The sequence below is a fragment of the Gopherus evgoodei genome, chromosome 22, assembly GCF_007399415.2.
Source record: "Gopherus evgoodei ecotype Sinaloan lineage chromosome 22, rGopEvg1_v1.p, whole genome shotgun sequence".
NCBI lineage: Eukaryota > Metazoa > Chordata > Testudines > Testudinidae > Gopherus > Gopherus evgoodei.
The window spans coordinates 14,279,004-14,302,824 of NC_044343.1; the positions used below are offsets into that span (position 1 = coordinate 14,279,004).

Below are 23,821 nucleotides of genomic sequence, written 5' to 3' on the forward strand. Positions count from 1 at the left end.
CATCAATGCACCTGAACACATGCTGCTGGCTGTGCATGCTCTGCTAATCAGCTGGGCAGCATTTGAATTTCTCCTGGGCAGCCTCACAAGCACACAGCTTACAGGGAACACAGCCCCGACCTACGGGCCTGGGCTCCCAAAGCCCTCCAGCCAGCACTTTCACCAACATACATACAGGTAGGGACACACCCAGCTGCAGTTACATGCAGGCTCTCTGACTAGCCTCTGCATAGGAAGGCTACAGCCAAGGCAACTCCCATTAGCCCGCATCCAGCACTTCCCCCAGTTCAATCTTTGTTCCTCAGGTATTTCCCAGAGTCTTCTTGTGTGGGGTGTGAAGAACCACAGATAATGTCATTCCCTCCCTTATATAGCTTTTGCATATGGCGGGAAGCTTGGTTCCCAGACCAGTCTGTGGAAAAATACTGACATCCCAAGATGAAGTCCAGAGACATGTGGTCTGATCGCATGTCCTTGTAGAGTCATAGCAGCCATTACTTACAGATTATTTGAAGCATTGATAGGAAGGCTCACCAGGTAGGAGATAAGCTTCTCCTAGGGCCTACTGTTTTTTCCTAATGGTCCATTGCCCTGAATAGACCCTTCCCCACCCCCTATCTAGACTAAAAGCATCTTGTCTAGTGGGCGTTACCCAAGTATGACTACATTTGAAATGTGGAGACATAGTCAATATTCATAACTCAGATAAGTACATGCATACAAATAGGATAATCATATTCAGCAAATCATAACCTTTCCAATGACACCTCATATTAATAATCATATCATATCACTATGAAGAATATGGGGTGCAATGTCACAGCCGGGTGGACATTTTACACACCACCTCCCAAGGTAAGATCATCATACCATTAATGAGGCACTGTTATTGCCTGCATGCACTTCATGGTAACCAACTGCCACTATTTCACCCACTTGCAAGTGGGCAGATAAAAATTGTTACATTCCGGCCAAGGTAATGGAGTACTACTTTTCCTATCCCAGCCCCAACTCCCTGGTTATGGGCACAATCAATGAAAGGAATCGTCAATCATGCTCCAGATCAGAGAGAGAGTCCAGATGCCTAGATCTCCTTGGTAGGAACTGTTATGGGTTGTTGGCTCTTCAATTTTGAGTCGTAAATTACCACGGCTTGATAGCAAAATATGATTTTAATAGCTGTTCATTGTTCACTTATTTTATTGAACATTTGCCAGAAGACCAAAGCAAATATTTTCAAGCCCTCATTTTGGAAGGTCCCTTAATCACCAAAGCTACCCTACAGGTCGCTCTTGATGCTGCTGACATGGCTTCTTGTCCTTAGCCACCACTGTGGTTATGCAGTGAGAATACTGGATCTAGAGTTCTGGACTCCTGAAGGAGGTGTAAAATACTGCAAGAACTTCTCCTTTGAAGGGCCCAAATTCTTCAGCAGTGACATGGATTCCTAGCCCCACTCCCTTAAAGTCTCAAGGGCAATATTGTGGTTCCTGGGAATATATGTGCTTGCAACAAAGAGATATTTCAGCAGGTCTCAAATCTGAAAGAGGTACAGTAGTCTGGAAAGGTTGAGAGCCCACTAAGAGACCATTTTGACAATCTCATCAAGGGCCTCAAACAGCCTCTACTGCACAACTCTGCTGTCTCTCCCGCTTTTGGAGACCGTCTGTCCCACTTACTACCTACCTGGGAATATATCACCTCAAACAAATACATGCTGGAGGTGGTCACTAGGGGATACTCCATTCATTCCCACTCTATTCTCCCCTCCCAACTCCCTCACCGTCCCTCATCAGGGACTCCTCTCATAAGGATCTCCTAAAGCAGAAAGTCTAGTCCTTCCTGCATTTTGGGGTGATGGAGCTGGTTCCCCCCAAGTTGTCCAAAGAGGGTTCTGTTCCAAATGCTTCCTGATTCACAAAAGAAAGAGCAGCTGAAGACTGATATGTGATCTCAGAAATTTGAACACCTATGTCTTATTGCAGCACTTCAGGATGGTAACACTAGCCACCATAATCTCATCCCTAGATCCAGGGGACTGGTTTGTCTCCTTTGACCTTCAGGACATCTACTTTCATATTGCTAGTGTCCTCTCCCACAAACAATTTCTATGCTTTAGAATTTAGAACTTTCTATTACCAATATCATGTCCTCCCCTTTGGGTGTGCTGCAGTGAGGGTTTTCATGAAGGTGCTCTCAGCAGTAGTGGCTCACTTGCATCAGTGGGGCATCACAGTCTTTCCATATCTGGATGGCTCACTCCTCTGGGGCTGCTCCACCCAAGAGGCTCAGTCTCTATTTCAGTCCCTGGGCTTTTGCATCAATCTAAGGAAGTCTACACTATCACAGAATATCAGGGTTAGAAGGGACCTCAGGAGGGCATCTAGTTCAACCCCCTAATCAAAGCAGGACCAATCCTCAGACAGATTTTTACCCCAGTTCTCTAAATGGCCCCCTCAAGGATTGAACTCTCAATGCTAGGTTTAGCAGGCCAATGCTCAAACCACTGAGCTATCCCTCCTCCTCCCTAAAGCAAGCTGAGGAAGCCACATGGGTAACAGAAACCAGTGCTCCAGGTAGGGCTTGAACTCGTAACCCCAGTAGAATTCCCCTGTGCACTAACCAGTTGCACTGCTGTCCAGTGGATAGACTTCATCAGAGCCACACTAGTCTCCCCATCCACCAGGCTTATCTCTCCAAGGAAAGATTCTTCACTATGACCAGCCTGATCTCTACTCTAAAGCACAGCTTAATACAACTGCAAGGGCCTGCCTAGAACTCCTGGGCCATATGTTGTCATCCATATTTGTTACACCGCATGTGAGACTGCGCCTCAGACGTCGTCAGGCTGGGGTAGGGACCATGTAGACCCCAAATAGGCAGGGTCTTTCCAAACTAATCACAGAGGCTGAGCTGGTACTAGACTCTCTCAGGTGGTGGAAAGACCCACTGAAGGTTTGTGTTTCACCTTCAAAAATTCTCATGACAGATGCCTCTCTCCAGGGTGGATGGGCCAATCTACAAGAGGTCACAGCAGAGGGCAAATGGTCCCCCAAAAGAGATCGTTCCATAACAGCATCCTAGAACTAAGGGCAGTCCACTACACCTGTCAGCACTTCCTTCATGACATACAGGGCCACTCTCGCTGGACAACGAAGAAACTATGTACTACATAAACCATCAAAAGGGAGCAAGAGCTCTCAGTCCTTATGCACAGAGTCACTGAGACTATGGAACTCATGCATCCTTCAATCACATTGATCATCTACTCAGCCTTCAGAACACAGAGCAGGCATTTCCATCAGGGTCATGAGTGGGAGTTCAATGACTGTCTTCCAGGGCATTTACCAAACCCGGAGCCTCACATATGTATACCTCTCTGCGACATCAGCGAGTGAAGAATACTGAAACGATTCTGCTAACATTCAGTCAGTTCTCTGCTCCCTCAGAGGAAGTGGCTGCAACTCCTTGGGAGATGTTCTGCTAATATCCTGGCCCCGCTCTACATGCACCCACCTATACCTCTAATCTTCAAAACTTTGCTTAGACTGAGACAAGGAGCGAGTGTTAACCTCATAGCACCTTAATGGCCAAAAAAGTGCAGTAGCTGGACCTCCTTCACCAACCCTTCTCAGCCATCCCCTCAGACACCCTGAACCACCCCGACTCCGGCTCCCCGGAGGGTCTCGGGCACAGAGTTAAACATTCAGCCCGTTCCCTTGTCCAGACAGCAATGTTCTGTGGTGGGCACGTTCTGCGACCCCAAACCGTCCCTGGGTTTGGGGGCTGGCGGAGGCAGAGGCCGCGGTGGAGGGGACGGCTCAGCCACAGCTGGTCCGCTTGCCTGGGGCTCCAGCCCGGCCTGGCTGCAGCCCGAAAGCCCAGGCGTGGGCCTAGCCACCCCCACTGACAGAAGGGCCCAGCTCCCCCTGGCCTCGCCCTGGCTCCTGGCGCGCGCCTCACAATGGCCCCTGAGGCAGCCCCTCCCCCAGCAGTGGGGGCGGGGCTAGGTGGAGGAGGAGAGGGAGAGGTTCAAGCCCTGCCCCTGCTCTAGGCCCCGCCTTCTCCAGTTGACCTGTCACCGCCACTCGGCATCCTGCGCGTCCGCGGCCACATTACGCTCTTCCCCAGGCTGCCAGTAGCTAGTGGCTATGTCCATCAAGGTAATACCATGACGTCTGGAGTCGGTTCTGGCAGACGATTGGGCGATATATCTATCCGTCTGTGTAATCCCTAGCGCTGATTGGTTGATATGGGTATGGGCGGGGCTATCCGCGTGCGCTTTTCCGTCCGCCGTGACAGCGGGAGGGAGGCAGTAGGCGGCGCCCGGCGGCCGCTGGAGCCGGGGTATGGGGCGGCCCGGGCCTCGCTGAGACTCAGCGCGGGGCACCGGGACCGGCAGGTTGTGCCTGGCGGGCGTCGTGCGCTAGGCCCGGGGTGCTACTGGGACGGTGAGGGGCACCCTGCGGGCTGCCTGCGCGTGGCTGCGGTGGGCGGAGGGAGCCGAGGCGACCCCGGGGAGGGGTGACTGGAGCTGGGCGGACCCGGCGCTGCTGGGGAGCCGGGGAAGGAGCTGAGGGCAGCCTGGGGGCCAGGGGAAGCGGGGTGGAATTGAGAGGGATCTGGGGGTTGGGGGCATAGGGAGCCAACATCTGCCCTCGTAGGGTGGGGGCTTGCCTCTGCCCGGGACCATCTTCCCTGCGTGCCTGGGGAATACTGGGGGCAAGGGCTGGCTGGAGGAGGGCTGCTCTGGGGGCTCGGGAGCCCCAGACTGGTGCTGGAGAAGCTGCTCCCATTCCCCGCACTGCCCGAGGTGCTGCGCTGGCCCAGGGTCGCTGGGAGGGACAATGTCAAGTCATTTAGTGTCTAAGCTAGATGCTTCTTGCCCTGAACCCCCCTAGGCTGAGGCAGGTTCTCTGGGGCGAGGGACAGGAGCTGGTTGTGTCAGCATTGCCCTGAGGTTGCTAGGCTGTCAGTCTGTCCAGTCGCCCAGTGAAATTTGGGATTCCTGTCTGCTTCTGAGAGTGTTTAACGGTTGCTTTCCAGCTGTAGTTGTTCCCCCATCCATTTCAGGTTCTGGGCTTTTGTCTTTAATGCTGACAACGGTACTTGGTCTAATTTTAATGTGCCCGCCTTTGCCAGGCTGGATAAGCTTTCACACCTCTCCTCTTCCAAGCATCTACAAAGTAAATAGTGAAATGTCTTAGGTATATTTAGTTCCATGATTAAAATATGTAATATAATAATGCGTAGCTCTTAATTTCCTTTTTCATTAGCTCTCAAAGCATTTCACAGTCCTTAATGTATTTCTCCTACCAATATCCCTGTGAGGTAGGGAACTAAAAGCCATAGGTTTCTCCAAGCTTAACATTTAGATTAGACTTTTTGATCTCTGTCATCCAGTGTTGTGTTCTCTTTCTGTTTTTTTTGTTTGTTTTTATTCTAGGACAGTTGAGGGGTAGGACCTTGTTTTCTTAGCACTCTGTGAGCTCCAGCATAGTCAGAATTCAATTGAGTGCTCTCGCAAACTTCTCTGGGGTTCTGTCCCCAAATACAGTAAGATTCATCTCAAGTTCTCCATAGTGGACTCTGCTCTTCAGCTGTAGTCTGGGATCAGTGTGAGCAAGCCTCCATTTGTCCAGGTGTTGATTTCACATAGGCAGTGTGATACCTGGTGGTGTCCAGTCAGTACAGTTTGCTGAGGAGATGCAAGGATGGGTGGTGTCGGTATGTTGGCAGTTGAGCCTATGTTACTTGCAACTTATCCATGAGTTCTCATATTGAAGGGGAAAGAGGCAGGAGCAGCACTGATTTCTGCAGATCTGTGCATGTGAATGCTCTTGGGGATGGGGAGCAGCTATGCTCTCGGGCCAGTTCAGGAGGAATTATTGCATCGGTGACAATGCTGCACCATCCACTCAGGATAGGTCTTGTAAGGTCAGCAGCATCTGTAATTGACTGGCTTGAACACTGCAGAGACTGAATAGTATCAGTGTTGAGCTTTGTTCTTTCAGTTGCCATAAAGAGGTTGTTGACCAGCTTTTAGGGCTTGTCTTTGTCACATCATGGATTGAAACCTGATTGTGGAGAGTCCATGGGGAAGGTTGGAGACAGGGAAGTGTGGAGACAGGATTGGCTTCTTAAGACTTGGTGGACTGTTGCATTCTCCAGGGGCCTGGTAGGTTGCCTTCTCTAAAGGAGTTGTAATTTCCATTATATGGCTCCATTGTTGTTCTCTGATTTTTCCTACTTAGAAGAGGCAAGGATCTGTTTCAGAAATAGTGTCCAGATGTGTTTCAGAGTAACCTAAGGCATGTATATGTATAGTGGTACTGAGTTAATTCAGAATTGTCAGGATGAATATTGCTCTATATTCGGGTCTGATCCTCTTATCTTGTCCTCCCAAATCTCAGATTTTAAAAATCCAACACCCTGAGCGATGTAGTCAAGACTTTGTCTACACTAGCACTTTTGTTGGCAAAACTTTTGTTGGTCAGGGTGTGAAAAAACACACCCCTGACTGACAAAAGCACCTTGTGGACAGCAAGTTTCCAGTTTAGAACTAGCCCTCGTGCCACAAGGGGGTGGCATTTAGGAGATACCATCCCACTTTTGTACCCCTGTTCAAGAAGGAACTAAATCCAAGGGGCCAGCAAAGCACATGGGCGTATTGAAGCCTGGCCAAAGGAGAATCCAGTTTAAGGAGTCCAGGGGAGCTCAGAGAGCAGCACAGTCATACTTTAGTATTTGCTCACTTTATACTGAGTAATGTCTTATTTTGGCATCTCGAATGGGCAGAGCTTGGAAGAAGACTGGCCAACTTTAACTTACGTTGCTCATGGGTGTGGAATTTTCACTCCCAGAGAGACCTAGGTAAGCCAATGTAACTTTTCTGTGTAGCCCACCACTTTTCTAAAATAAAATCTGCGATTCTGGAGGACAATTTAATATTAGGGGAGACATAACAGTTTTCAAGTATATAAAAGGTTGTTACTGGAAGGAGGGTGAAATTTTTTTCCCCTTAACCTCTGAGGATAGGACAGGAAGCAGTGGTCTTAAATTGCAGCAAGGGAGGTTTAGGTTGGATGGTAGGAAAAACTTCCCAACTATTAGGGGAGTTAAGCACTGGAACAAATGGTCGAGGGAGGTGGTGGAATCTCCATCATGGGAGGCTTTTAAGATCAGATTAAACAAATTCCTGTCAGGAATGGTCTAGTTATTACTTAGTCCTCCCTTGAGTGTAGGGGATTGGGCTAGATGATCTGTTGAAGTCCCTTCCAGGCCTACTCTTCTATAATTCTGTGCTTGTTGTAATGAGGATTTTATTGAAAATAAACATTGGGACCTCTTGTGTTGTAGATCACATGCTAGAAGACTTATCTGCTAGAAAAGACAGTTGAGCCCGCAGAGGTGTGTAGTCTAGCAATCTGAACAGAGAGTTGGAAATCCTGGGGTTCTGTCACCGACTTAGCCCTCTGTGGCTCTGTCTTCTCATCTGCAAAAAAGGGTCATCTACCACTTGGGCTGTTCAGAGACTTAATGTTTGTCGTCTTCAGAAAAGTGATACAAGTGCAAAGTATTGTGACTGACGATAATCTACTAGTTGTTAGTACAACTATGTAGTCAGGCAACCTCAATATCACTTCCTTAAGCTTTAACAATGAATCAAGTGGACTTTTTCCCTCCCACCCCCCAAATCTTTCATGTAAACATCCTACAGAGAGAGGCGCTTATGACCTAATGCTTTTAGCCTCTTGTAGGGAAATGGAGATTACATATTACATGTTGAAAATGTAGCTTTTCCAGAATTAACATAACTCTAACAATTTCTAGCCCCTCCTAGGAAGCCTTATGTTCCACTTCTTCAGCAGTGTGTGAACTCTTAAAATCTGGGCCATCATGCACACCATGTTTAACATGAGGTTAATTAGCTTTTGAAAACAAGAATCAAACATTTTGTATCCTACACTATATTTTAAGGAGTAGGCCCTAGATATGCTTAAAAAATGTTGACAATCTTCAATTCCCATTGAAGTCAGTGGGAGTTGAAAGCCTCCTGGAAAGAGATGAGCACCCTCAACACATTACACAAGTGGGCTCTTAATGATTTAATGTTGATACTATATGTAACAAAGGTTTTGGAAGATAGTATAACATCCTCCTCTTCTCTTTCAGTCTGGTGTCACTGCATCATACTCATTTTTTGAACAAAGAAGGAACTTGGAAACTCATTCTTCGTTCTTTAATTTATGCAGACATAAATATTATGTTTGTATTTGAAAGGATTTTTCTTATAATTGGTTTTGTATGCTGTTGTCTCCTGTCTTTGTGGACTCCTACTGAATCTCATGTGTCAGACTGTGTTGCTGTTGACTAATTGGTCAAGCTTACGAAAGTACAGAAACACACATGCTTGTTTGTAGAACTACCTGTCATGGCTCAGTTTCGCCTTCCTCTGCAACATGGGACACGGTCACTTGCAGGTTTAGACTAGTGTAAATGGCAGATTTTTCTGTAGCTTGAAGTCTTTAAACCATGATTTGAGGACTTCAGTAACTCAAACAGAGGTTTTAGGTCTATTACAGGAGTGGGCAGGTGAGATTCTGTGCTTTGCAATGTGCAGGAGGTCAGACTAGATCAGTAGTCCCCAACGCGGTGCCCGCGGGTGCCATGGCATCTTAATGCGCCTGCATCCTGGACCCTGGGAGAGCACCCACCGAAATGTCACCGAATTTCAGCGGCATTTCAGTGAGACACCTCTCGATGGCGACGTTTGTCGCCAACAAGTGATGTCATCGAGAGGCGTCACCCCTGAATTTCGGCAGGGACGCCTCTTGATGATGTCACTTGTCAACGGCAAGCGGTGTCATCGAGAGGCACCGCTGAAATTCGGCAGCATTTCGGCGGGTGCTCCACCGCCGCAGTGGTCCTTTATCTGGCGCCCACCAGACGAAAAGGTTGGGGACCACTGGACTAGATGATCATGATGGTCCCTTCTGACCTTAAAGTCTGAGTACAATTGCACCTATGTTCCCCCTCTTGTGGTCCCTTGAGGGCTCCCAGCTTCTCAGCCATCACCTCTCGGGCAGACACATCTCTCTCTCTCCCTCTCTCTCTCTCTTTCCTGGCTAAGGTATTTCCAGTCTGCACAGTTCTCTGCCTAGATTGTAATTTCCCCAGCAAGCCAGACTGCTTAAACAGACCAGCATCTATGCCTTGCTTTCTGTCTGAAGGTTATGATCGGCTTTAGCTGCCAGCATCACAAGTTACCACACAGTTCTTTGTAAGCAAGCACATTTATTCTTAAGATGAAAGCATTGCAGTGAAAACCTATTAAAAACAATAAAAGAACCTACACCAATGTTAATAAGTTTACCAGAGATTATCCCCCAACTCCATCAAGGGATCTGTTTGGAGTCAGTCCTTCAGGCCTGTGATGGGGTATACAAATCCCATACTGGGACAGAGGGGATAAAGGATGGTACTGGGCCCCACTAGCCTTGCCCCTCCAACTGTGCAGAGCACACTCCAGCTGCAGACAGGGTTGAAAAGCCACCTCAGAAAGTTCTGGAGGCTGGGGAGGAGTACAGACCTACTCGGAAGGTCCTTGCCAAAAAGGGTTGGAGATGCCTCCTTGAAGTACCTGGTCTATATGCTGGGACTGACTGACTGGTTTCCTCTTCATTTTTCTATTTCCTATTTGCGACCAGAAGCGGAGAGACTCAGGGAGGGTAGCTTAGAGGGTGTTCCTGGAGGTTGAATGCTGCTGACCCTCCTGAGGCCCTGGTTTGGAGTCCAGTGGAGCGGGTGGGCCTGGGCTCCCCTACCACTGCTCCACAACTGACTGGATGCTAACCACTAGACCTCCCAGCCCACCGACAATCCTATTACAAGTTCCTGCAAAGGGCTTTTTCTGTCATCACAAGTTCATAACAGCTCTAGCTCAGAACCAATACAATCATGAATAGTTGTCTTCCCTTTATACATCTGATTGTTCATACACTTGGAATCTGTAAATCCATGTTGTAAGACTAGCAGGTACTCCATCCCAAGAGAACTTGTTTAGTATTGCTTTCCATCACCGCTGTCCTCTGCTCCTTCTCCTTTTCTGTGTCCATTGCTCCAATGACAAACTTACAGCTGGATGATGGGTTTGTGACATCAGAGGCACCTCTTCCTCACAGGACAGCTCATGGTGTCATATGAACACATTGGTTATTGGGTGGGGAGACTGCGAGATAAGAGGATTGCAGCTGTTTTTTGAGGCCTGTTAGTCTGAACAGCTCTCCAACAACTCTTATTATACACTTATGGGTTATGGACTTTCTAATGACTACCAGAGCAGAAAACCACTTTACCCGAATTTTATTTATTCAGACACATGTGACTTGCAGACTCTACAGTATAGATACCATAGTAGAGAGGTGATGGATTCTTCTTCCCCAGACTCCTGTGATCTTGTGTCCACTGGACACAGTGGACTGAACTGGAATATCACAGGAGAGATGGGGTCGTGGCTGTCAAAGGGAGCCACAGAAGGAACAAATGATGAAAGGAGTCTCTGATTCCTGTAGGTGCAGGAGACGGTTAAGCCATCTTTAGGGCACATGCCATGTATGTGTATCCTAATCCGGATGTCACAGCATGCATGTACATGCTTGGGCAACTGTGTGGCTAAGCTTTTTTTTTAAAAAAAGTATACTTAAAGGGCTTTCCTTTTTTGTAAAGAATCAGTATGATCCTTGGCTGAACAAGCGCAGAGAATGAGGTTGGCTGTTACCCAGTTCATGAGAGCATCCTCAGATTAATTAAATGCAAAACAAACCTGTTAATGAACACTAGTGTTGCACAGTTCAGGAAGTGCTAATGTTAAGGTTGAACATGAAACTGTAGCCTTCTGTTGTGCATGTACATTGTAACAATCTTCAGTTGCATGATCTCATGTTCTATCTTTATACTATCATACATGTGTATCTAAGTTTGTAGAAAAGATACCACAGATCAAATCGGGTTCCCCTTGCTGGCAGCCCTCCAAATTGCTGTGAAGGGATCTACCATTGAATACCCGTGTGTTTTTTAGCATCTGGAGTCTGAACAGAGCCCAGGCATTGTCCCTGTCTTGGGTCTCGGGGCATACGCCTCGGATGCAGATCCCTTGTCTAGTGCTCCCATTCGGATAGCTTAGACCATGCGGTTCCTCGGTCCAGTCCCTGGAACCAGTGCTGATGCCTCAGACTTCTGGGAGAGGCTGTGTTTAAGCTACAGGAGAACACCACCCAAAGGTGTGAGCCTTCTGTCTCTCTCCTCTTCAGGGGGGCTGGTGGTAGGTGTAACACTTAACATGCACAAAATTCTGTATAAAAGTGTCTAACACCATTGCTCTTTAATTAACAAATAAAGCATAAGAGAGTACAGATAATCTAGAAAACCTCAAACATCCTAAATGCAGTGCCCCTGGCTAGCTCACCCTTCCCTTGGGAGTCCTTGGAGGTCCTCTTTATTCAGGGGAGCAGCCTTCCGCTTTGGGCCCTACATGCAGCTCTTCTCTTCAGCCGTTTTCACTAGCTAAAGCTAAAGGAGCGTCCTGCCCTTTTTAACCTTCCAGGCCCTTTGTCAGGTGACCACCTGGTCAGTCCCAATAAGTGATCTGATTGCTAGGTGTGGTGGGGTGTACAACCCCTCCCACTGGGCAACACAGAGTTAATAAACTAATGCATCGGGTATAATAGACCAGGGGAGGCTAAGCTTCTCCCAAGCCAAGCCCTGGCTCTGCCCTCTCCCCAAAACTGGTGCCAGCTCAGCTCCAGCCAGATACTAGTAGGCTTGGGGCCAGCAAGCAGCCTGGCACTGGGCCAAGCAAGCAGACCAGGGCTGTTCAGAGGGGGCTTCTTCAGCTGTGGGCTCGGGGCTCTGGCAGGCTTTGGGAGGATCGGGCTTGGGCAGAAGGGACGGGGCCACATGGCTAGCCTCCCCAAAGCAGGGGGTCATGCACTGTCCATGTCTAAGGGTGAAAGATGTCAGAATTAGAAGGAAGAGCTTAAAAGTGAGAAGCCCAGCCCAGTCAGTGGCACTTGTGAGAAGAGTAGGTCTCCAATCTTCAGCTCCTGGAGCAAGGGCTAACTAAAGATAAAAACTGCTCAGCTGATCACTGCCTGGTGACCCCTCCCAGGAGGGAGGACCTGTTGTGGATCCACTTGTGATGCCTTTACACTAGCCAGTGAGCCTAGTTTGGAGAACTTTACCACATCTGAGGGGCAATTGGTTTGTGTTTATTGACAACCCCTGGAAGGGGTGGACTATCTGGGGCTCAGCCCTCCCCCTGAGCCTCTTGTGACTGGGCAGGTATACAGGAACAGCCACATACCCCCAGAGCAGAATGCTGGTGCAAAGAGACCTTGTACTGTACAATATGGTCAACTTAATACTGATTTAAAAGTCATTGGCATATTCTTAAGAGGACAGATGTAAATAAATTGAAAACTAAATTCTTTCCAAAATAGTTCTGACATAAAATGGTTTCCTTTGGTTACTATATTAAATAGTAGTTGTGTAAAGACTGATGTGTTAGTGAAAGATAATTGGTACGTGGCTTATGAAAAGTGTTAATATTGTAAGTTAATGGCAATTTCCTGTGTATGCTAACACTTAATACTGTTTGCTGCTTCTTATACAGCAGAAGTAGCGTGACTTATTTTTTTCTGTGTACTCATTATTTTAAATTACCTTCAGTGAATTTGGCATAGATGGGTAGTACAAGATGCTATACGAGTGTATTTAAAGAAAATATAGGAAATATTGAATCCGAGAACTAATATGTGATTGTGCAGTTTGTATCATGATACATGCACAAAGTGGAACTGAGGTAAGGTTTGTATGGACAACTTTAATATTAACTCTGACACTGAACTCTTAACACTGAACTCCTCTGCCTACCTCCCAGCACTTCCCGCCTAGCCTCTGTTTGGCAATGTTAGCACTCTCCAGGAGGGAGGGAAGGAGCAGGAACGTGGTGCTCTCAGGGAGGAGGCAGAGAAGAGGCAGGGCTGGGGCAGGGATCTGGGGGAAAGAGTTGGGATACGGGCAGAGAGGAGGCGGAGTTTGAGCGGGGACTTTGGGGAAGGGGTTGGAATGGGGGCAGGGCAGGGCCAGGGTTGGGCTAGAGCCTTATGAAAGGAGTGGAGCAGGGGCGGAGGCAGAGGGGGGTCAAGCATCGATGGGAAAGAAGAGAAGTCCGCACCTATGATTATGATATTTTCTGTCTTATCTGTCCCTTTCCTAATGGAGCCTAACATTCTGTTGCATATGTGTTACTATGTTGGGAAAATGTAAAAATATTAACTACAGGTGTGTGAACGTGATTAGACAACTGAACAATACCTGCTCATGTTTTATGACGATGAAGGCCTATCAGCGTCTAAATAGTGTTATGCAAAGAGAAGACCATAGGTCTGATTCACTTACAATAATTAGTTAACTGTAGCTGTTTTCAGAGTAGCAGCCGTGTTAGTCTGTATCCGTAAAAAGAACAGGAGTACTTGTGGCACCTTAGAGACTAACAAATTTATTTCAGCATAAGCTTTTGTGAGCTATGAAAGCTCATGCTGAAATAAATTTGTTAGTCTCTAAGGTGCCACAATTACTCCTGTTCTTCTTGTAACTGTTTTGAAATTATTATGGAACCATAGTAATGACAGCGTAGTTCTTGTGGTGAGACAGTTTCCATTTGGTGCAGTTTTAATTAGTAAATGTAAGTATTTATCAATTTGGACTGTACCCCAAAAAACTGATCCAGGGATAAGGTTGTGCTGTATCCACCAATATCAATATAAGGTCATTTCAAGAAAATCTCTTCGCTCTATGGAATAAGCATACACTGTGTGAATACACAGTAGGCTCCAAACTGAAGAGCAAAAGAGAGCGCTTTGTGTAAATATGCACTACAAGCTCTGTGACAGTGCAGTGGTAAAATACACTGCAACCTGCAGGCAGCTGCTAGTTTCCAGAAACAAAGACAATTGAAATCAAGTAAATGAAATACTTTACTTCAGTCTAATTTGGAAAATATATCTAAATATAAGATTCAAATTGTTTGGTAACAAAATGTATTGATTATAAATGATCAATATTGCCCATAAAAACTGAAATACAATACAAATCAAATCCTGCCAAGCCTTGAGCTTGACAAGTTAGTTTTTCTAATCTTTTTAAGACTGTACTCTCTATGGAAGACTGTCTTCCTCTGTGTTTGGAAAACAAGCTCATTTAAAGCCTGACCACAGTATAAATAAACCAAGTCTTCAAACATTCTCTGGAACATCTCTCTAAAGTGGCCTGTCTAGGAACTACAAGTTGTAGTCATCTGTCCCCGCTGCAAGATAGGCAGGCTTAATTTTATTACTATTTAACACTAACACTGTGGCAGCTCTTAGAAGCCAGCCAGGCCAGATTGCTGGGCAATATACAAACACGTAGAAAGTGACAGTTCCTGCCCTAAAGTGCTTGCTATCTCTTCAGAAGGTCATGTAGCTGATTTTGGAGTAATTTGTTATGAATATTTGAAATTTCACTCCATGAGTGAGGCAAATAGTCCTGCTGAAAAAATATAGTAGCTTATGGCATTAAGTCTGTGGGCATTGCCTTTCTAGCCTGCAAGGTGTGCTGGCACAGCCTCTTCCTTAGCTAAGGCTTGATAAAAAGTGTACTGAGTCAGTGGGAGACTTGTTCCCTTGGCTTCAGTGATCTTTGGGTCAGCTCTATCCTTCTGTGACTTACTGCTATGAGGCAGTGCCTAAAGAGGTGAGTTAATGATGGGAATCTTAACTCCGTAAAGGTTCTGACTCTCGTGCATTTAGATTCTCAACCTTTGGTGTTGCATTAAATAAACACAAGCCAGAAAATCCAGAAGTGGCCTGGTGAGTGATTACCCCATGCATGTGCTCTGCAGAACTTGTAAAATGCTTTGAGATCCTTCAGGCTGAGAGCTGCTGTACAAATGTGAGTTATTGTCCTGAGCTTGATTGGCTGGATTGATGTCATAAAGCACTATAGAACTATTATCTTCATACTGAAAGGGCTCTCCTCAATTGCATGCTCATTCCAGGTCCGTACTATTCTTATGAGTTTGAGTTAACCAGTATCCGGAGACCTGAAAATTCCAGGTGTATTTTCCTGCAACTTCCATTTTTGTTTCACTGTAGTAATCTCCTGATGGGGATCCCTCCTTTGTGTGTTACTGAGTACATGTTTGTAACGAAGTTTAAAAGACGTATTAAAATGTGTGTTGATTGCGGCCAGATATTTCTTCAAATGCTTTCAGAGTATGATGCTGTGGGTTAAGCCAGATGAATCATGTTGCTGAAGCACGAGAACAGCTTGTTGAAGCTATGCCCCTGAATCATTAATCACAGCCCATAAAACTCTCTCTGCAGCAGTTTGGGACCAGTGTTTGTAGTTGGGTTAAACCAGTTCTGAAGCTTTGTGACCATAGAACTGTCTGGAAATACACACGTGCACATGCTGGAATAAGAGGGAGGAATGAACCAAAATCTCCTCACCCCAGAATGCACATGGCAACAGGTTGCTATAGGAATCTGCAAAAAACATGGTTTTATGAGAACCTGCCTGGAACTACCCCAGCTCCATCAGTTGCACAGGGTGGGAGGTGGTGATGACCATTTCAAAACAGCCTTCCCCTCTTCAGAAACCCAAAGGCACAGGGGTCTGTGGAAGAATCTCTAGAATTTGACTTTCACCAGAGTCTGATTTTATCTTCTGTACCGTCACACTGCAGCAAAAAGTGCAGCCCTTTCTAGTGTATTCTTGAATAAAACCGTGTTAAGATGGAGTTTAAGGTTGAGAGCAGAGATTTTATGAAATTACCAGTATTTTAGGTTAAAAAAAACAAACACAGGTTAGTTGTAATTATTCCAAAACACAAGCATCAGAAAATCCAGTTATGGTTTAACTTCAAAGCTATCCAAGCATATTGAGGTAGGGAAGTGCACAGTTAAGGCACTTGACTCTGCTCTATAGTGACATCATGCAGTAGGGGGAGAATTACTTGTGGTTTGTTCACAGTGACTCTTACAGTGTGCTGGGTGAGTTAATGTTACTGGAACTTAAACATTTCCCTACTTTATTGTATTCAGGTGTCAAATCTTGCTTTATTCACACAAATGGGACTGATCAAATGAGTAAGGCAAGCAGGATTTGGCCACTAATCACCACTGTAACATTGCCTGAACGTAGAGTTTGTTTCTAGTATCGATGCACTAAGGTAGCACTCTCCACTCCCAAAATACAGAAGAACTGCATCCAGGTAAAATGGGGTGGGGGTAGGGGGAGAAGAATTACTGGTGGGCTGTTCACAGTGGCTCTTACAGTGTGCTGGGTGCTGTACAAAGGGAAGCTCGGTCCCTGCCTCAAACAGCTTTGCAATAAAATTAATAAACAAAAAGGACTTATCTGAGAACCACCTAATCTCGCTGTATATGTGTGAGAATTCCGAAATCCTCGGCATAACTCGCACTGCTGAGCTGAATTTCTAACACACATGGTTTAGCCTTTGTAAAATCTGAGGGAGCTCTACAAACCAAGCCAGTTTTGCTGCAGATCTGTTCAAGTGTTGAGTATACGAAACTCCCATCTGTAACACTGTGGAGACCTTTATTCACCCTCACAGAACAGCTGAGGAGATCTTATTTTGTAAGCTTAAAAAAAAAAATCTCTGGGCAGACAATGAGCATGGAAAATTCCAGCTGCTAAGGGCTGTTAGAGAAAGCTATGGGTGACTGAAAAGGAGGGTGTGTTTTTTTTGAAAAGAGGACTTGTCACTCACCGCTGGCTCTTGCTCCTTGGTGTTCCCATGATAGGAATGGGTTTGGGTATGATGAACTGTCAAAATTCTTGAGGAGAGTGAGTGTGTAGAGGAGGTTGAGGTTCTTAGGAAGTCAGGAAAGGGATAAACTTGGCTTTGCATGCAACATGTTCACCTGTGTATGGAATTGGAATTGGAGTGTACTGGAGATGTTCTCTTTGGACTTCAGTTATTTCCCCACTAAGTGTAACTGCGAAATACTAACTGCTTTTCCTTTGTGTTTCTTGGACGGCATTAGTCAGATACATATTAAAGCAGTGACTTCAGGCTACACCCTGCCATGAACCATGTTGGGAAAATCCCAAATATTTTGTAACCGGCCACCCATTTCCTGACAGACTGTAGTGTGTGTCGATTCCCCTGCAGCACTGAATAGAGGCAGGGGAGTGGGGAAAATTCTGTGCTGCATGTATTTCAGCAAGATGCAGAACATGGAAGAAATGCAGTGTTAAATATCCTCAGGATGTTAGGAGGGAGTACAGGGTCTTGTGCAAATGCACAAAGGGGCATTTTTCTCCTGATTTAAAATAAAAAAACACATGTTTTGGCTGAGCAACTCTAACTGACCTTTCCAGGAAGAGCATATATCTTTTACCCATTTAGGTAAAATAGATTTTAAGAACTTAAAAGAATGCATTTTTATTATTTGCAGAGCAGCTGGTTTGATAATCATGTAAATGATATTATCTATGATGGGATTTACTTTTTGCTTCTTTAGACTCTGGGAGATCCTGTGTCTCTTTTAAAAGAAAAAAAAAGCGAGCAAGAGAATGTTACAGATATGTACTTCTAGTCCCAGATGCAGTCTGTCAAGAGGTAGAGGTGAGTTGAGTGAAAGCCAAATCCAGTTCACGTTAAAGTCTGTGAAAGGGCTCCTGTTGAATTCAGGGGGAATTGGTTGGGCAGTGGTGCAGGAAGATTCCTGTGAGGATGTGGAGAAAGGTCTCTAGATAGCTGTCCAAAAATAGTTTTGCTAAACAATTCAAATCAGAAACATTAGAAAACTGTTCATGAGTTCCCTATTGAGGGCTTTTGGTATCTGATATTTTCCAGTAATGCTCAAATGAGGTTCCTGTGGAGTGATCAGTAAACCAGAGGTGTGTGTGTTTATGAGGACAGCGAGTAAATGAATTATTTATGAATTACTCAGAATATGATGAACACACAAGACTTTCTGTGAATTGAGGGAGCCCTTTGCTAACTGTTGTTGCCTACCAAAGGGGAGTCAGGTAGAGATGCGGATTTGCTCCTGGATCTGTTCAAAGGCAACAGAGCCATTCTGAAAGATACGGTTTTCCACTGTGGTGTAAATTCCTGAAAAGGAAAGTTCATCCAAACAAGTTCTTCCATTTTTAATCTTCTGAATAAGTCTCCTTAATAGTCGTGCTCTCATTCTTTCTCTGCATGTTCAGCCAAGCACGTAACCAGGTAACAGCCTCTCTATTTTTCTTTGTCTGTTTTAGTCTGATTTAGGCCCAGCTGTGACTATAAAACTGTGCTGGTTCATGGTCCTGGCTGACTTCCATAGTGCAGAGATTTGAAAGCAAAACAATTTCACTTCAGTGTAATCGGTTATTTCAGGATCTCCCATAGGTCCAGAGCCCTTCCTGGATATGTCAGTCAGCTGCCAAACACTGACTTGTCCCAGCAACCACCCACCCTTTTGAACAATCTCTCATATACACCAGCCATGCCTGACACATTTTATGCTATTCTGTGTCCTAACCTGCCAGTGTTCGTGGCAGGATTTATTGACCGAAAGCTTATTGTTTAAGCAATTTATTTGCACATATGGAAATTAATTTTTTGATTTGCACACAATGACACACATGGAGCAGAACAAAACTTGACAGCTATGGAGGAAACTGAAGGAGTGCAGGGTTGTGGAGATCCAGGGGTTTGTGGAAGGCAGACTGAAAAGGAGCAGAATAAGGCTTAGGAGGTGCAGGGGAGTAGGGGTGACAGATGGAAAATGTGAAAGGTGCAGTTTTGGAAAGGGAGTGAAAATGTGGGGGCAGGTAAATGTAGACTGGAGGCAGGACACTGTTAGTGAGCCTAGAGGGGGATGAGAGTAAAGAAGACAGGATGGGCTGGAGAGGAGGACAGGAAGGACGACGGAGTAGTGATAAAAGAGAGGTAGAATGGCAGCTCCCCCTTTGTAGGGGCGAAGGAGTGCCCTCCAAGAAGCCAGAGGGGTAACATTTTTTGCATGTGCGTGTTACCTTGAGTTTTGACCCTGAAATGTTTACACACTCACACACTGGGGGGGTGGTCCACTTAAAGTCTGGGGTAGAATGGAAGGAGGGGGACTTTAATTAGACAATAATGTATGTTAGTGTGCCTTATCTACATTATATCACATATTAGAGGGTAGCCGTGTTAGTCTGGATCTGTAAAAGCAGCAAAGAGTCCTGTGGCATCTTACAGACTAACAGAAGTTTTGGAACATGAGCTTTCGTGGGCTGCATCTGACGAAGTGGGTATTCACCCACAAAAGCTCATGCTCCAATATGTTTGTGAGTCTATAAGGTGCCACAGGACTCTGCCGCTTTTACAGATCCAGACTAACACGGCTACCCCTCTGATACTTGTCTACATTAGACTTTTCAAATATGTTAGCTAACACATGCTAGCATCACACCTTAAATCCTAGTCTAGACAAGGCCAAAATGGCCCCATGAGGCTCCCTGGTTAATGTCCCATCATTTCCACGTTCGGTGTGATCAGTTTCACAAGCTAGGATGGCTATTCTAATTGTGGGTACTGTGAACTCTCTCTGGGGAGCAAAATCCATAACATCCTCCCCAAAATGGATGAAAAGGCCACTTCATCTGGAACCTCAATTTTATGTTAAGGCAGCCTCACAAAATTCTGCTTCTACGTCTCAAGGACAAGTACAGGCTAATAAAATATCATTAATGGCTTTTCTTTATCACAAGGGTGGACAAGTTAGTTTTGTGCCTGGGCCAGTAAGGACAAGTGTGCAAGGCTTTGTTTAGGGTTCCAGTTCCCATGTATGTAGGAGGGCGAGGTAATAATAACACAGTTAGTGATGCTGAGGCCAGAGCAGGATCCTAAATGACTTGGAGTAAGGGCCCCCTTCCTCCCTTTGCCCACTGACTGCAGGTAACTGATTCTGTGTGACAGACTTGTAGAGCAGTGTAAGAAACAGCACACTACGGGAAGGAGAGTCTGATGGCATGAGTGCTATTTGCCTCAGGAGACGGGGGAGAGGCTGGTTGTGCGAGAAGCTAGCTGGAGCTTGAACAAGGAGTGAAATGGCTTAGAAACCTCTTCATCGGCTTTGTCTCGTTTTGTTCCAGGCCTATCATGACTCTGAGATTCAGTCTCTGAAGGAGTAGGTGCTCTTTGTTGCCATGACGACAGGTGACTGCTGCCATCTACCTGGCTCATTGTGTGACTGTCCAGGAAGTGCTGCTTTGTCTAAGTCAGTGGAGGACTCCGACATCGGGCGACCACAGTATGTCACCCAAGTGACTGCAAAAGATGGCCGGCTGCTCTCAACAGTGATCAAAGCACTGGGAGCACAAAGGTAAAGGAACGTTGCTCGCTGCTTGCGCTGGGCTGCATCAGCCTTTTGCTCTTAGCTATTACTATGTAACCCTTCTGCCCCTCTGAGTTGGCAGCAACAAGGGCTGGGTTCCATATCGAGGGGTTCCGTTTCAATAACACAATGCAAAACCGGCTTGAGCCCCCGCCCAGTGACCTGGGACAATTACATACCACCACCACCACCCCCCCAGGCGCCTCTAGGAGGCAATACTTCCCCACTCGCAAGCACGGAGTCCGAGTGTAGCAAAATCCTTTTAATAAAGGAGGGAAACAATGCGGCATCACATTGGAGAAACACCACAAACAGGATTATAACACAAACCATAAGCAAAAAAAAACCCACCTCCAAGTACATTTGGCAATGTCCTTTCCCCCTTAAGGTCTTAAGTCCAATCACTCCAAAGTCCAACAACCCAGAAGTCTCTGTCTCTGGTCAGTGCCACCCCAGAGTTCAAAAGTTTATCTGCAGAGTTCCCCCCGCTGCAGCCTGGGTGGAAATGGGGGAGCATACACTGTGTTAAGGGGCACCTTATGTGGCCAGGGGGCAAACTGCTCTGTTTCTCCGTGGAGTTCTGCTACAGCTTTCACCACGACTGGCTCCACTCCACCAGCTGTGCCACTCCACCAGCAGACCCGCGAGCCGCTCCAACCGTCCCCACAAACTGCTCCACTCTGCTCACTGTTCCGTGGGCTGCTCCAACGTGCTGCAAACTGCTCTGCTCTGCTAGCCGCTTAGCGATAGATCTTCAGGCTCCCCGACTAATTTACACAGTACTCAGTGATCTAAGCTTAGTTCTTTTAGTGATTTCAGCTTGTAGCAGGGGAGCCCCAGTGCTGATGCACCATTTGCCCAACGTGAATTCAGCTCAGCAGCCTCTAGCTGGACTCCTAAAGGATTCAAAATTTAGCACTGCTCTTCAACAGTGGAGAGATGAGGATGTGCAATTGGTGTTCCAGGCCCTCAAAGGGGTCCATACCATCAGGTACACACACCAGTCCCCAACCTCTCTCTCAATTCATTGGGTTTTGGCACCCATATCCCTTGTCTAGCAAGTGCTACCTAATTGATGGTGAGACATCTGTCATAAAGCAGTCTCATAGTTCCTCATTCACATAATCAGGGTGACAACACTTTATTCCTCCTGCTCCAATAACAAAGAAATTGGGGATCCTAGAGCTGTCAAAATAACCATCCCAGTCTGCCGTGGGCTATGCTGGGTGGGGTGGGTGTGCCAATGCAAATACCTGAAATTTCTTTCCACACTCCCCATAATTCACCACCAGAGGTCAGGGTAGAGCTCATCCTGACTCTGCTTACATCATATCCCAGCCCATTTGCCCAGGAGCTTCATGGTAAACTAACATTGGAGATATCTGTTTAGCCAGATCTGTCCAGGGAAATATTCCCTAAAATGGAACCTAATACTAATCAAATACATACAATTAATTAGGCTCTCAAATGTCCATTGCATCCTAACCAGACTACCTAGTGCTGATCAAGCCTAAGCCGTGTGTGCTACAACTGGCATCAGCTGGGGCTGCAGTGAAGGTGAGACATCCACCACCAAAAAAGCCAGGAACTAGGCTTACTGTCATGATTATTTAAGCACCAAAGACATAAGACAAAATACAGTCCTTGCTCCGACAAGCTTGTGATGTAAAAAGTGCACATGCAGACTGTACAATGTCCTTTCTCCCCAGCATACTGGAATACCAGGGCACTTATATCTGGACACCATGATTTCTTCAGATATAACTAGTGTAGGATTCTTGTATATTTAAATATCCCAGCTACTCACAAAAATGAGCAGGCAGAACAGAGGGTCAGTCTGATGTGCCTGGGAGTCATAGAGGGTGATGTATGTCAGTTGAATCTAGCCAAGCTAGTCAAATTTAAAGCAGTATCTTCATAGAGCATTTGCCAATTCTTTTTTCCACATGTGACTTCCAGTTTTGTCCTCTGAAAACGAAATTTTGTCTTAGTAGACCTCCAGGATTGTTGATTCAACAAGCAAATGGCAGCAAAATGTGCTGAAACTTTTTTGGTTGAAAAAAGCTCCAATAAGCTGGACAGTTTCCCTTTGCAGAGAACATTGGCCTCACGTTCAACTCAGCTAGTGAGTTGGTCAGAGATCTTAGTTTCAAATCCTACCTGAGTGTCAGTTATTCTATTCAATTTCAAATCTATCCATAAACTACAAATAAAGAATTGATGAAGTGTGGAAAATGGTGACTCTGTGAATATGTGGAAGGAAGAGCTAGACACAGACATTGATGAAGGCAAAACAGAATGCTTTATCTAACAAACCTGGAGCAGAATGGTGGAAGTGAGACTTGAATTTCTTTTCTTGGGGATTGCAATGGGAGTTCAATTCTGCAAACAGACCATCTGGGTTTTATGGGCCGGGATGTAGGAAGTCTGGCCTAATAGAGAAGAAATAAGCTTAATGGGCAGAGCAGGCATCCAGGGTGGGGAAGGAAATCAAGGATCAGCATCAGAGTCAACTGCCAGGTACCAGAGCCATGGGTCAAGCCAGAGTCAGAATCAGGAATTGAAACCGAGTGTCAGAGCCAAGGGTCAAGCTGGAGTTGGAGCGAGGACTGGTCAATGAGGATTGGAGGTGAGGCAGGGAGGAGCCAGGAACAGGAAGAGAGGGAAGAATCAAGCATGGAGCAGGAGCACAGTGGGAACAGGAATGAAGGTTGGGTAAGGCAGGAGCAGAGCAGGAACAGAGTTGGGTGCAGGAAGCAGGCACAAGCAGGGTCCAGTGCAGCCACAACAGGAAACCACTTTGTTGCTTGGACAAACTTCCTATTCCTCCTCCTTGTTTAAATAGCGTAATTGGATCAATCAGTGGAGCCAGGTAGTCCTCGAATCAGAGCTCCCATGGGTGGTGCCCTGACTGGGGCTATTGCCCTAGTAGCTTCTCAACCCACCTAGTTTCAGTAGCCGTTGGATGGAGGCCAGGATGTGACAGTTGTCTGGGGACTCCCATGCCTGGGTTCAAGATCTGGGACATCACATCACCCCCATTCTTATGGCAGCAATGGGATGGTTCTTGTGGAATGTTCTTACAAATTCGGGGGCATGGACGTGTTCAGCAGGCTCCCAGGAATGCCCCTCAGCCCTGTAACCCTCCCAATCAATCAAATGCCACAGCTTACCCTATTTGGTTTTAGAATTGAGGACTTCATGGACAATATACTCTTCATGGTCCTGCACACACATCGGAATGGGGGGTGGCTGGGTCTGGTGCGGAAAAGGGTTAGTCACATATGGCTTCAATAGGGACGCATGAAATGCTGGGTGGATTTTGAAGGAACGAGACAGGTAGAGTTTGAAGGTGACAAAGTTGGTCTGTTAGTAGATTC

General features: G+C 46.2%; 1 protein-coding gene across 5 annotated transcripts in view; it reads left to right on the forward strand.

Annotated features, from left to right (window-relative positions):
• The first annotated feature begins 4,326 nt into the window (after positions 1-4,326).
• Positions 4,327-23,821, forward strand: part of MARCHF2 (membrane associated ring-CH-type finger 2) — an 82,546-nt gene continuing 63,051 nt past the window's right edge. Inside the window, exons 1-3 of one of the 5 annotated variants that reach the window (XM_030540399.1) lie at positions 4,333-4,347; positions 17,595-17,698; positions 20,200-20,429. In XM_030540399.1, the coding sequence (XP_030396259.1) occupies positions 20,254-20,429 (176 nt within the window). In that variant the 5' untranslated portion in view covers positions 4,333-4,347; positions 17,595-17,698; positions 20,200-20,253. The other 4 variants (XM_030540397.1, XM_030540401.1, XM_030540398.1 and 1 more) reach the window with 4 other exon arrangements.